This window comes from Carlito syrichta, unplaced genomic scaffold (assembly GCF_000164805.1).
Source record: "Carlito syrichta isolate Samal-C Ts95f unplaced genomic scaffold, Tarsius_syrichta-2.0.1 Scaffold314306, whole genome shotgun sequence".
NCBI lineage: Eukaryota > Metazoa > Chordata > Mammalia > Primates > Tarsiidae > Carlito > Carlito syrichta.
This window is the reverse complement of record NW_007258402.1, coordinates 1,108,831-1,123,523: the sequence shown is the minus strand read 5'-3', so window position 1 is coordinate 1,123,523 and position 14,693 is coordinate 1,108,831. Positions and strand designations below refer to the sequence as shown.

At 44.1% G+C, this 14,693-nt stretch overlaps 1 protein-coding gene across 3 annotated transcripts in view; it reads left to right on the top strand.

The window, feature by feature from the left end:
- The first annotated feature begins 53 nt into the window (after window positions 1-53).
- Window positions 54-14,693, top strand: part of EXOSC7 (exosome component 7) — a 31,609-nt gene continuing 16,969 nt past the window's right edge. For 2 of the 3 annotated variants that reach the window (XM_008071399.1, XM_021719209.1), the window contains exons 1-4: window positions 54-160; window positions 4,959-5,060; window positions 5,358-5,452; window positions 12,959-13,124. In XM_008071399.1, coding sequence (XP_008069590.1) covers window positions 104-160; window positions 4,959-5,060; window positions 5,358-5,452; window positions 12,959-13,124 — 420 coding nt within the window. In that variant the 5' untranslated portion in view covers window positions 54-103. The remainder of the gene's footprint in view (window positions 161-4,958; window positions 5,061-5,357; window positions 5,453-12,958; window positions 13,125-14,693) is intronic. The other variant, XM_008071401.1, reaches the window with a different exon arrangement.

The following is a 14,693-nucleotide window of genomic DNA, read 5'->3' as shown; positions in this document are numbered from 1 at the left end:
GGAGCGGCCGCCGCGCAGACTGATGACGCCAGCACGGGGGCGGGGTCGGCACGGAGGCGTCGCAGGCAAATGACGCGCGCTGCTCGCGGAGCAGCTTGGCAGCATGGCGTCCGTGGCCCTGAGCGAGGCAGAGAAGGTGTACATCGTGCACGGCGTCCAGGTAGCGGCTCTGCGGCCGGCGTTTCAGTTCAAAGCTGGTGACGTGGACGTTTTCAGTCCTGTTAGAGAACGTGAAGCTTTGCGGGTGCTTAAGATTGGGCTGTCCCCGAGGCCTTTTCTTAGTGGGGGAGCATCGCCTTAGGGCCATCCATCCAATCTTTGCGCACTTCACTAGGCGCGCCTCAGTGTTTTCTTATCGGAAATGAGGGTTTGGAGCTGACTTTCTGGCCCTCTTTCCATCACTTCGTGGTTGGAAGGCGCAGAAAGAGTGTGCATACGAGGTGAACGCGCTTTGAAAATATAAATCGTAGCCGGGCTCAGTGGCTCAGCCTGTAATCCCGTGCCTTTGGGAGGCTGAGGTGAGTGGATTACCTGAGCCCGCAGGTTCGAGACCCGCCTGGGCAACTTGGCGAGACCTCATCTCTACAATAAATCAAAAATGAGCCGGGCATGGTAGTGCGCGCCTGTAGTTCCAGCTACTTAGAAGGCAGAGGCGGAAGGATCGCCGGAGCCCATCAGGTCGAGGCTGTGGTGGCTGGGAGCAGCGGCCACTGCACTCCAGTCTGGGTGACAGAGTGAGATTCCTACTCAAAAAAAAAAAAAAAAAAGAAAATATAAATCGTGCTGGGCGCGGTGACTCACTCCTGTAATCCCAGTACTTTGGGGGCCGAGGCGAGAGAATTGCTTGAGCCCAGGAGTTCGAGACCAGCCTGGGTAACATAGTGAGGCCTGGTCTCTTTAAAAACAAACAAACAAACAAACAAATAAATAAAAATTAGCCGGGCGGGGTGGCGCACGCTTCTAGTCCCAGCTGCTCGGGAGGCTAAGGCGGAAGGATCACCTGAGCCCAGGAGGTCGAGGCTGCAGTGGGCTGTGAGCGTGCCACTGCACTGCAGCCTGGGCGTCAGAGTGAGACCCCGACTCAAATATATCCGTCACTTTACTAAAAGGAGGAGAGTTTTTAAAAAGCGGCTCAGCAGCGGATAGCATAATTACTGTTTCCGTTTTGCCTGTAAAGAACTAAGATCCCCAGGCAGCTCTATCTAAGGTGTTCTGTGCTCAGTCTTCATCCTCTGGTTTTGACCACTCCAGAACGAGTTGAAAATGGTAGGAGCTACTCCGTATCCCTCCCTGTCTCTGTCTACTTGCTAACTCACAGCGCGGCCCTCCTATTGGAGCTCTTCAGCCCACCCCCGTCAGAGTTTTGGCGGCAGCGCCTCCACCTTTCCTTCATGACTTTCCTCTGCCAGGACCTCACGCTAAATCAGTGGTCTCCGTGATGTAGTCATAAGAATAAGGCGGCCAGCTGTCATTAAAGCTCCAAACTTGTGCCCTTCTGTTATTTTTTGTACCCTTTATGGAAGAAGAAATGTCAATATTTGCCTAACAGGTTGCATATTAAACCTGGATGATAAAGTCAGTTTCGTATTTTAGTTATAATTCAGGATTAGGAATGGTGAGATATATGTGTTTTAGTGTGTAGTGTGTGTTATTTGTGTTTGAGGAGAGTATAACAGTGCTCAGAAGCAATTAGCTACTTTATGTTTGTATCTACTTTGCTCAGGTGATTTGTATCCTCAAAGGATGCTTCTTGGGAAGGCATTAAGGATGAGGTTTTGCCAGACAGCTTTAAAAGTAAGTTTCTGACAGTCACATACTTTAGAGCAGTGATTTATTTTATTTTATTTTTATGTTTTGGGGGAGAGTCAGATCCTTTGCGAATCTGATGAAGCTAATGATTATTTTTCTGGGGGGCAAAAGTCTGCTTTCATAAAATGTGTACAAAGAATGAGGAAGATCTCTATAAGCCTACATGGGTGTTTTCCTGCATGCATATTGTGACTTTAAAAAAAAAAGCCAGATATAAAAGAGTATCTATAGTCTGCCATTCTTTAGATAAGAAAAAAGGGGATATAAGAAAGATATCCCTTTTTTCTTATCTAAAGAAGAAACATAAGAAAGATAAACCAGAAATATACACAAGAAATATGAGAAAGATAAACCAGAAACTGAAGAGATTGGTTATCTGCCTGGGTGGGTGAGGAAGGAGTGGAAAGAAGGGAGCATGGAAATAGCATAGTACAGGCAAAGGGAGCATGACATGCTTGTTTTTGTGTGTGTATTCTGCATGTTGGTATGTAATGTGGACTTTGCAGTCAGACATTTCTGGCATGGAAACCTAATTTTGTCCTTATTAGATAGATATTGGACACTGAGCATGACAGTTCTCTGGGCAAACTTTTCTGAGAGCCATAATGATATTCCACATACCCTGAAAGTAAATAAGTAATTAAAAGTAACTAGGGGCTGTAATACTGTTACAAATGAGCCCGTGTTACAAATGACTAATATAGTCACATGGAAAGAAAAAAACTAAATTTTCAACTGGAAAACAATATTTTGACTAAGTACTATAAGGTTTAAGACAAAAAATCTTTAGACAAATACTGTATTTTGTTAATAAATTTGATTCTCACAGGGGTATGGATTAGAAGTTCCGAAACTACTTTATATGTATACTAAGATTAAACAAAAACAAAAACATTGTAGATCATGAGACCCAGCTTTCTCCCTGAGAAAGGAGTTATAAATAAGAAAAGGAGGAAGGTTAGAATGAACCCTGTGATGTTAGATTTGAATTGAACTATCAGTGTGAATGCATGGCTCTTTAAAAAAAAAAAAAAGTACCAACCAGGAAGCACTGAAGATGACTTTGTTTTTCTTTTTCTTTTTTTGAGAAGGGGTCTTGCTTTGTTGCCCAAGCTGCAGGGCATTGGCTCAATCACCACTCACTATAGCGTTGACCTCCTAGGCTCAAGGGATTCTCCTGCTTCAGCCTCTCAAGTAGCTGGGACTATAGGCATGCCACCACACCTGACTAATTTTTAATTTTTTTTTTCTGTAAAGACTTGGTCTCGCTGTGTTGGCCAGGCTGATCTCGAACTTATGGCATCAACTGATCTTCCTGGCTGGGCCTCGCAGTGTGCTGAGATTATAGGCATGCTGAGATTACCTCGCCAGAACTCGGCTTTTTAATAGATATGTAGATAGATACAGAATTAAATATAGATGTGTATGCATATGTGGGTTAGTATACATACATATATTTCCTAGCTATGACTTCTGAGATGGTCTGGAAGCAGTGATACCCCAGTAGCAACAAACTTAGCACCCAGACCCTGGTTTTTAAATACCATTCTCAAAAAAAACCAAACTAGAGCTCTTTGGAGAAAGGGCTGATCCCCAGGGCTGGAGCATGGAAAACACAAAAGGCTGGAACACAAAGTAAAGGAGTACTCAAGGTTGGAGTTGTGTTGAAAGAGCATACTAGCCGGGCTCCGTGGCTCAGCCTGTAATCCCACGCCTTGGGAGGCTGAGGTGAGTGGATTGCCTGAACCCGCGAGTTCATGACCCGCCTAGGCAACTTGGTGAGACCTCATCTCTACAATAAATCAAAAAATTAGCCAGGTGTGGTAGCGCATGCCTGTAGTTCCAGCTACTTGGAAGGCTGAGGTGGAAGGATCGCCGGAGCCCAGCAAGTCGAGGTTGCGGTGGCCAGGAGCGGCCGCTGCACTCCAGTCTGGGCGACAGAGTGAGACTCCAACTCAAAAAAAAAGAAAGAGCATACTAACCCAAAGGAGTCCCAAAGGCTAAATTTAGACCACTTTGAGCAACAAAATAAATGATGATAGTATTGGATTATAACCAAAATAGATGTCTGTGAGTTGTACTGATACGAATAATTGAAGAAGTAAATAAATGGATAGAAGGGACAGGCAGTGCACAGGTGTATAGACCACTCTGAAACTATCTTCTGCAGAAAGAGTCTTCGGCAAACTTTTGCTTTGAGGAATAGATGGTAAAGATTGTGGACTTTGTAGGTTATATGGTCTCTCACAACCACTCAACTGTTTTTGCATCATAAAAGCCATCACAGACAACCTAAATGATCAACTTGGCTGTGTTTCAGTAAGACTGTTTACAAAAACAGTGGCTCATGGGCCTTAGTTTGTTGCCTCTGTTCTAGAGAATGCCTCTTTTAAAAGATAGGTGTCTTCCCAGCACTTTGGGAGGCCAAGGCAAGTGAATTGCCTGAGCCCGTGGGTTCAAGACCAGCCTGGGCAACTTGGCAAGATCTTGTCTCTACAATAAAAATCAAAAATTAGCCGGGCGTGGTAGCACACACCTGTAGTTCCAGCTGAGGCGGAAGGATCACCTGAGCCCAGCAGGTTGACGCAGAGGTAGCTGTGAGTGTGCCATTGCACTCCAGCACAGGAGATGGAGTGAGACTCCAACTCAAAAAATAAAATAAAATAAAAGATTAGGTGTCTTGCTTGAGCTGTTTGCACAGTAGATCTTGTTGTCTTTTGGGTGTGGGAGGGCTACAGTTGAGATAGTTGTACCCATGACTTTTGGTATAATTTTAAAATGACAGATTTGAAGAGCAGTGACTTATTTTGTCTCTCGTTCAGCTCTTGCTTAGCTATTGTTTGTTTTTGTGTGCATATTCTGTATGTTGGTATGTAATGTGGACTTCGCAGTCAGACATTCCTGGCATGGAATTTTGTCCTTATTAGATATTGGACACTGGGCAAGTCACTTAACCTCTCTGAGTCTCCATTTCCTCATAATTAAAGTAGCAATATTGTTACTAGCTATGAGGACAGAATTTTGGGTGATCCACTAAGAGAAAAAGAGGTTATACTGCCTATTATCTAGGGGGGGAAAGGAGTGAATCATTTTAGGAGTCTGTTGTTGGCTTGGGATGACAGCCTTAGGACTGTGGTTGTTGCACTTAGGAAGACCTCCGTGTGGATGGCCGTGGCTGTGAGGACTACCGATGTGTTGAAGTGGAAACTGACGTGGTATCCAACACCAGTGGGTCTGCTAGGGTCAAGCTGGTGAGTATTGTGGCCATGTCTCATGTCCGGGAGCAGAAATGGGTAGGCCTAGGGAACTAGCTGCAGACCCCTTCTGGCTTTTGGAGTGCACATTGATCCTGCAAAAATCTGAGCCCAAACCAAACTCAGGGAGGAGTTTATCCAGATCTGAAGGACTCCTCTCCTCCTTGAAGGCCACTTTCCAAGTCTCAGCACTGTTTCTAGGAGAGTCCTCCAAGGCCATATGTCAGAAGAGGGGGTGATGTGGTAGAGTGATTGCCTACCCTGAGTGAGGGCCCCTCTTGCATGTGTCTGCAGGGTCACACAGACATCTTGGTGGGAGTGAAAGCAGAAATGGGGACACCGAAGCTGGAGAGACCGAATGAAGGCTACTTGGAGTTCTTTGTTGACTGGTCAGTACTACCTATGCAGACATTTTTAAAGAAAAATGATTTAAAAGGTGAAGATTCAGAAAATGAACTCTAGGTTCCTGTTGAGCCCACTATTATTTTGTATTTATTTTATCATCATCCAGCCATCCTCCAGGCATCTGCTGACCTCCTAGTGTCAGGTACTAGGAGGTCTTGGCTTGAGTTCTGCCCTTGTCTTAATCACGTGGCCATTGCTGGACCTGATTTTCCCTGTCTGAAAAAGGAGGACACCTGCTAGGTAGCCCAGTACATGGTTGTTACGAGGGTCAAATGAAATGATGTGTGTTGTGGTATTTTGAAAAATGTCAAACACAGATGGTAAGGATCATGTGGTCTAAAATGACCTGTTTTGCTTCCTGCTCTAGCTCTGCAGAAGACTATTCATGATTTGCTTGGCAGACGAGGCCTCGTGTCAGCCAAGCAGCCCAACAGGCAGAGGAAGTGGCAGTTAGGCAGGCAGCGTGGGTGCCGGGAAAAGCGAGAGCTCTGTGGTGTCTGCAACAGCTTTGGGCCAGAGTCCTACTTTCTTCTCTGACCAGCTCTGTGACCTCAGGCTAGTTACTCAGTCTCTCTGTACCTACATTTCTTCATCTAAAATGTGAGGATAATAACACAGGTATAACATCGTGATGATGAAGAAATGAAGATAAACTGAGTACCTAGCACAGTGACCAGCTCCCATTGGGCTTTCAGTAAATATTCTCTCCTCCTTGCTCTCTCCACTTTAGGGGTTGGGGCTTTTTATTGAGTTGCTGGCTTGGTCCCATCTTCTGTTATCTTGCTTCTAAAAGCCAGGTGGTGACAGCAGGCTTTCTTGAAGCAGGTAAGGATCTCTATTGGCTCATGCTAGGTGTAGGTATTTAATGTTAAACCTGTATCAGGGTCTCTGAGACCATCTCCACATGAATGAGATAACTTATAGTCACCTGTGATCTTGTGTTATGATATCAGATGTTATACATCTTTGATATTTGACAATCTTTCCAAAATCAAAATTCAAGCTTCTAAATTCAGTCTCTTTGACCTCACTAATCACTTTGGAGATTTGCTAGAAGGGCTCACAGGACTTAGCTTATAGTAGTACTCACAGCTAAGGTTTATTACAGCAATGAAAATGCAGTAATTTATTTGTGACATTTTTGCCCAAGAAAACCCATTAGAGACTCAGCGTTCAAGATTTTTACTGGGGGCTGGTCACTTAGCATCCCTTGCTTAATACATAACAAAATTCCAGACCTCTAGAAGGAAAACACGTTACTGGGGGCTGGTCACATAGCATCCCTTGCTTAATATATAACAAAATTCCAGACCTCTAGAAGGAAAACACGTGTTCAGCATAAACCATATTATTTACACAATCTAGGTGCAGTGGACTACCTCCATCAATTTACTGTTGACTGGCAACATTATGAAAGCTAGGTTCCCAGATGCCAGCCAAGGGCCAACCTTGCAAGCAGGCCCTTCAAAAGATAGCAGCCTGGGGCCACTGTGGCCGTCCTTTTCTGCACAAATATGAACCCACTTTTGTAGAGTGAGTCACAGTCTTCAGTCTTCTCTTCCAAACACAGAAGCTGATCCTCACAGTGCTATAAGAGAGAGATGACACTTACATGGAGTTCAGAGTGGGTAAGCGTCTTTCTGAGGGTCACATAGTTAAAATGCTGGCTCAAGTCTGTCCAACAGTGACTCTTTGCTCTTTCCACCTCATGCAGCCCATAGAGGCCAACTTTAGAAGGCCACTGTGCGTGGAGGTCCAAGAGCTATCTACATTCATTTTTCTGGCCAGTTTTCCTTCTAGCCCACTTCTGCCCCCTTGTCCTGGTCCCCCAAGACTCCTCTCCTGGTTCTGCCTTGCTTCTCTCACCAGTCTGAATTATCCAGTGTACCTGGCCCATCCTTTAAGTTACTGTGGATGATGGTGACCTTGTTCAAGCCCCCAGCTTACCTTTTCCTTTGGTCTTGAAGGGAGCAAAATGCCTCTCCTGGCCTTGATCTGCTTGATTCTATGCAGTAAACAGTCACTGAGGAGCAGAAACCATGTGTGAGGAACTGTAATTTGCTTTTATTTTCTTCCTTTTCATTATCATCTACCTCATGCATGTTAGGCCGATCATAGGCAGTCAGCTCAACCACAGCAAAGAGAGTGCTGCACTCAAACACTTAGTACAGGGGATGCATTTCACTGTGACTCTGTGTCTGAACATGACTCCAGGTCACCCTGCTGTCTCTTTCCTGTCCCAGGGACAAGGGAGGGTGACTCTAGTGTGAGAGGAACCTTTGCATTTCCCCTTTCCAAGATCTGGCTTCTAGAAGTAACCTTTCTTTTCTGGCTGAGAGTGGCTACCTGCTGGTCCCTTTTCCTCTTTTTAAGTCTCAGAAGGACACCAACAGGCTCAGGAGCTCCAGTTGCCAGGTAGTTCTGAATCTGTTTCAAGGTGGATAGTCTCAAGATGGTATATTTCAGCTTCTTTAAGTGGCTCAGCCAATTTGATCAGCCAGCAGTTAGAGTCACAAAACCCCATTTTCCTACAGAAGTGGGAGAGGTTACCAAGCGCCGGTGGCTGCCACCTGTATCAGAGCCTCACTTGAGTATTCAAGGAGCATAATTATTTTAATTGCATTAAACAAGCAAATCCTTTCTTCTGATCTAGTGACTAGGAATGGCTTCTGGACATCTGTGGATGTGCCCAGCGGTAAGGATGCCATACTCCCACCCTGGCCCCAGGCATGGGGCCTCTGCTGGAGGGCTCAAGGCAGTCACCTATCCACAGGCTGAGGGGGAGGTCCCTTCTGCCACTATGAACCTAACTTGATTTAACTTCTTATCAGCAACTTCCAGATTTTTAATTATTTAAATTCCCAGCAGTAGAGAGGTAGTGAAGAAACTAATTGCTTTTCTATGAACTCATTTCACTTTGGTTTTGGCTACTTGGAATGATAATACATAGAGCCAACGTAGAAACTGTTCCCCGTCCCCATAATTTTCCCTGTTACTTGGGAATTATGGGAAATCCTGAAAGGTCTCACAGCCTTGAATAGGGTGCCCAGCTGCACTGACACTGAGCCCTGCTCCAGAGACGCCTGGCAGCACGTTCACTAAACTGGGAGTAAAATCTGACCTTCTGCCTCCTGTCTCATGTCTTTACTTTGCTAGTAACAGCCTGAGAATACGCTATTTTAAGTGAGAACCTTGAAACTTTAGGAAAAATGGTTTCCATCAAAGACCCAGAGGTCTTTAATGCGGTAAGACTTTAGTGAGCTGATGTATCACCCTGGTCTACCACTATGTGATGAGCCATCAAGTTTCTTCTCAGCTCTCTGACCATTGTGTTGATGGGTTTAGGGCTGTGGTTTAGTATCACAGAAAGGGTTGAGTTTTTATCTGGTGGAGTTAAGGATAATGTTTTTCATTTATAGATGTTTCGGTGTGTCTGGCACTTGTCATTTCCCACTGGGAGCTCAAGTACTTTTCAGTGTTATCGCTTGTATTTTCAGTGATACTCAATCAGAATCTTCTAGGCCTACATTGGTGGGTGGGGCCACTATGTCTCTGTACCTTGCTTGCTTAATGCTGCTTAAAGGGAACACTGTTCTTCACTAGGACTAGGGTTGGGTGCAGTGCAGAAAGGCAGTCTGCAAAAGCCATTTGAGGCTAGTTGTACTCAGTCTCCAGAGCTGATGAGATGACTCTCAAGAAACTTGAAATGAGGGCTTATGAGGAAAAGCTGAGAATGTACTACTGTTCTGGTACCCATTTTTAAGGAAGCTTCTGCAGGTCCAGAAATGAGCATGTGTACACACAGAGGAATCAGCCTTAGGACCTACTTTGGGGCTGGATGACTACTGGAGGGTTAAGGCCCTGAGTTAGCCCTGCCCTAGGTACTCACTAAATCACTTTTTCTGTTGTGAGCCTGGCCTGACCTAGCTGTAAGCCTCCATAGATTTGCAGGCTAGATTGCATGGGAAACAACAATGGGCCTAGTGTTGAAAGTCCCATTCCAGGTAGACATGGCCTTGAACTTAACCTATTCCAGTTCAAGCCAGAGAAACAGGGTGGAGGTGATGAGTCAAGGGGCGGAGAGCTTGGAGAGGCAGCATTCCCAGGGTCATTATTAGTTTATCCAGCTCAGTAAACAGTTTCCCACAGCTCTGAAACAGGGACTGGGTCATGAAGAGTCTGAATTGGTTTTGGTTAACTGTAAATCAGAAAGCATTTGGTTTTATGCCCAAAAAACCAAGTGTGTGCTCCTTTACTGAAAGATTCTGATGCATGTGAGCAGGGGATTGAATTACCAGCCCGTGTTCGTTCTCTCTCTCTCTCTCTCTCTCTCTCTCTCTCTCTCAGAGAAGCTTTTTCTTTAGGGCTTCCTTGGTCTGCATTCTTTGACTCCAACATTTCTGGTCTAGTAATAAGTCCTAAGACGAGAGCACCCATTCATTACCTTGAGGTAGAAGATAAACGCAAGGAAGGCTAATCTGACTAATGTTAGACTACAAACCAAACTTGCTAAATCACAGATTTGAGAAGAATCAGGGGAAGCATAACAGACAAGGGAGGCTGCCTGGATTAGAGTCTTAGCTCACCAGGCACTCGTGTGGTCTTGGACAAATTACATAACCTTTCTGTGACTGTTTCTTATCTTTATAATGGGGTTAGGCTAGGCACAATGGCTCATGCCTATAATCCCGGTGCCTTGGGAGACTGAGGTGGGAAGATCGCTCGAGGCCAGGAGTTCTGAGACCAGCCTGGGCAACAGAGCAACATCCTGCCTCTAAAAAATAATTTTTTTAAAAAGAGAGAGAAATACAATGGGTTAATACCTCCTAGGGTTGCTGCGAGAATTAGATGAGTTAATACACCTGAAGTGCAAAGAATGGTATCTAATCTATCTCATATTAAACATTCAAAAAGTTGTTAAAGTTTCTCTTTTTATAAAATGAGATTTGGGTTATCTGGGATCTCACAGTGTAATCCAGGTCAAATCCCACCTATGAGACTTGTTTCACTAAGGGTTTTTTTTTGTTTTGTTTTGTTTTTAATGAATTAAATGCCTTTAGACAAGGTTAGAAAGTTAGCCACAGCCTCCATCATTCCCCAATAATTACACGTAGCACTTTATACAGATACATATACAGTAGTTACCTGACTGACTCCTGCAGGCATTTGGTTTTTTATCCTCTAGAGATGGCTCTAAGGCCCTTTCCAGGTCTACATTTCTGTTCTATTCTGTCAGAAAGGGCCCTTTTGTTGTGAGTGCCCCAGTGATGAAGTAGAATTCTCATGTCTCTCCTCCAGTCTCTCTTTCATTCCTCAGCAGGATATGGGTCTCTGGCTTTCTTATATTACTTAAAGCATTGTACCCTGTCCCCCCACGCTGAGCAATTACCTTCCACTTTCCCAGCTTCCTCCCCAGAGTCACTCTATGGCTAGGGCACCATCTAACACAGGAACATTCTGTGAGCTTTTGAGTCTTTAACCTTTCCTCTCTGCCTAACTGCTAGCTATGCTGAAAGAATTATGTGCCTAAAAAAGCTATTTTAAAATGGTTGAAATTTCCACTTTAGATTAGCCCATTGTCAAAAAAACAATGGAGAAAAAAAAAATGGGACATGGTTTTTTAGGTAGATTAATTAGACAGTTGGACCTGGGAAGTTCTATCAACCACCCCTCAAGGCTCAAGAAGAGTTAATGCATTCATCCTGGAATAATTGGTCACACCCAGAAGGATGTGCCTGCCACATTCAGGAAAAGACTAACATTTTGAGCATAAGCATCTCTAAGTGGATCTCTGAGTCTACAAAGAAATTTCTGTAGATGTGTTTTTAAGAACTTAAAACACAAGACTTAGTATTGATTGCTTAGTGTTTAAATTAGAAACAAGTTGTGTTTTGCTGACTGTTCAAAGTGTAAGCTTGGTCCCTGGTGACTTGATTATTTCAATATCAATGAGCTACTTTTCACAGCTCGATGCCTGAGTCCCACAGAGGCAGTGAGGGAATATCGAAGTTGCTATGGCAGTAATGAAGTTTCTCTTGGGGACTTTAAAGTGAGGTTCTGCTGGTGACAGTAGTAAGGGAATGCTATATAATTAGAGGAGCAACACTATTGTACAGCAACATCGTCTGATTGTTTAAGAATTCATTCTTGGCTGGGCTCGGTGGCTCAGCCTGTAATCCATGCTTTCGGAGGCCAAGGTGAGTAGATTGCCTGAGGCCGCGGGTTCGAGACCCACTTGGGCAACTTGGTGAGACCTCGTGTCTACAATAAATCAAAAAATTAGCTGGGTGTGGCAGCGCGCACCTGTAGTTCCGGCTATGAGGAAGGTTGAGGCGGAAGAATCGCTGGAGCCCAGCAGGTCCAGGCTGCAGTGGCCGGTTTGAGGTCTCCTACAACCCTGAAGGCTGGTTGACACCCTCACTCACTCCCAACACCTCACTGTTCACTTTCTACTATGAAACTCCCCATGTGGTCGGAACTGCTAACTTTGGGTCTGTATCTGCCTTGCTCAGTCTCTAGGTCTCTGGTGCCTAGGGCAGGGCTAGGTGCTTTCCAGATGGGCGAGGGGATCAGAAAGCTTCAATATGTGATTTATAGAGTCCATGCTGAGACAGCTGGCTCCTTAACTTTTCTGGACCTTTATTCTTAGAGTAAAATGATTGCTGTAAAGTTTACTTATCTCACAGTCATAATAAGAGTTTGTATTAAGTCATAGCTCTCAAAAATGTCCTGTTGAACACTTTTGAGTCATGTTTTTAAGATAGTAAATGTTGAATCCTGTTAGCTCTTTGTTGAGGTATTGGGCATAAGTATTAAGAAGATGAAAAGAGGAGAAAAGTTTTTTCTCTTGGAAAATATCCAATAAAGCAAAGGGGATGCCTAGAATTTAACCAACCGTCTTTCTCTCTATTTTCCTTCTTTTCAGTACAGTGATAATTTAAAGTTTATGACATAGCTCTGACATACAGTCATACGTATCTTCTATGCCATTCCAGAAAGTTTATTGTACTTACATTGTGGTAGTTGCATAGAGAGTATCATTGCACATTCTAAAACTGTGAAATTAGGGTTGGTGTATACAATGTAACCCCTCTGTAAGCCAGACTGTGGGATTCCTCAGACCGCCCAGCTTCCTGGGCCTGCCAGACTGTTGATTGCGCCACGAAGATAAGAGAGTTAATTATTACTGGCTGAGGTTCACATTACCATCACTCTCTTATTTCTCTTTGGCTAAAGATGGCTTCTATTAGAAGTCATTTGAAAACCCCATCATACACACTGACAAACCCAGGCTACAGTGCTAGCTGGTTCATTGCATGTGTCTGGAAGCTAGAAAGGTTGCAGATGCCATCTACTCCTCCTTCTGGTGACTTTCCTTATAGCAACTGACTCTTTCAGCATTCCCCAAGGAAACTGGAGTAAAGCCTTACCCCTTTTGATTTTTGCATTTGGAAAGACTTACCCTGCTTTTCTGTTGCCATTCTGTATAGTTCAGCCAATGCTACCCCTGAATTTGAAGGTCGAGGAGGTGATGACCTTGGCACAGAGATTGCTAACACCCTCTACCGGATATTTAACAATAAGAGCAGCGTCGACCTGAAGTCCCTCTGCATTAGTCCTCGGGAACACTGCTGGGTTCTCTATGTGGATGTGCTGGTGAGTATCACATTGCCGTACTGGCCATACTATGCCTTTGTTGGAAACCAGTTGGCCTACTTTCCTCCCAGTGCTTTTTCCCTCTTTACATAGATGTTTGTAGCTTACTGGGTGAGATTGGTTAGAGAAAGATGGTCTCCTATAATAATTTATTAAAATTAAATACAACATATGTATAAGTAGCATACATACAATGCCATTCTATAATAAATTTATAGTTGTATCACGGAATCACCTAAAATTTCCACAAAAGTTGTTAGGGAAGAAAAAAAGAAGTGATGCTCTCGGGATGGTGCCAGCCAGAGCTGATGAACAGAATTTAGACAGGTTGGCACATTCTCTGTGAAATGATAATAAGCTCTTGACATGTGTTTTCCTTTAAACCTTACAAACCTTTTGTGAATGGATATGACGATATACCCCATTTATGAGTGAGGAAAACTAAGACATAGGTTAAGTAACTAGCCTAAGAGGTTTCAGCTTGTGAGTAGTGCTGTTGGGTCTCAAAGTTAGGTCTGTGTGATGCTGACACCTGCACTTGGCCTCGAGTACCATTGTCCCTTGAAAGCACCCTAAAGCCTGCCGGCCCTTCTTTTCCCAGGTGAGACCCTGCCTCCACCCACACAGAGTCTGTTTCCCCCAGGAGTCTTTCTAGTCCAGCACTCCTTTTCCTCCCTTACACTTTCCCTCCTGAATACTCCCCTACCCAGGTTTTGGCACCTGACAGTAACTTTTCTCTGTAGCTGTAATTAATTTTACCTTTGTGTAATAATGTAGCAAGCACTTGCTTGTTCATGTCCAGACTCTTGTTAGGTCTGTTTTATTGCTTTACATTAAATTTTATGAACCTTGAGATTAGCGACTACATCTTCCACTTCAGATTGAGGACACAGGCTATGCCACTGACCAAAGAGATTCTTTAATGAATGTGAAAATAAAGACCTGTGGATGATAATGAACTTCAACCCTGTCATTGATGAAGCCTGGGTGTCTCTAAATGTTAACTTTACATGAAACAGGATAGGGCTTTCTACATAGTTTTAAATTATTGATAATGAACGGAGCATGATCAAAGATAGCAGTTGTAACCACAATCTGGCAGATTAGACTGTTGTGAATGCTGATACTAATGGGTAAAAATAATGAAATTACAGGTCTATTTGATTTTTTGCTTCTCTGATAAGTAGGATATGCTTTGTAGTGTGAGTTCCTCCATGCATGTAATTAATTTCTTGGTTTTGAGGAGGTGGGGACTGTAGAGGCAGGCTTCGTACTTGCCCCGGGAGGTGCCGCTCCACGACATGAACTTTCAAGTTCCTCCTTGTGTCTGAAGAATGGTATGTCTTCTCCCCTCCCCCACCAAAAAGGTTAGAGACACTTCATTTTTTCTTTGGTAATTCTTCCTGTTTTCTTCCTTCTCGGTAGTTGTACACACTTGTAGTTTTGTAGGAGGATGGCCCAGAGGTGGACATCAATGCACTTTCGAGTCAGTCAAACTCAAAGCAACAGAAACTTGTTCTTTTATTTTCTCCCTCCCGCCCTCCCTCCTTCTCTCCCTCCCTCCCTCCC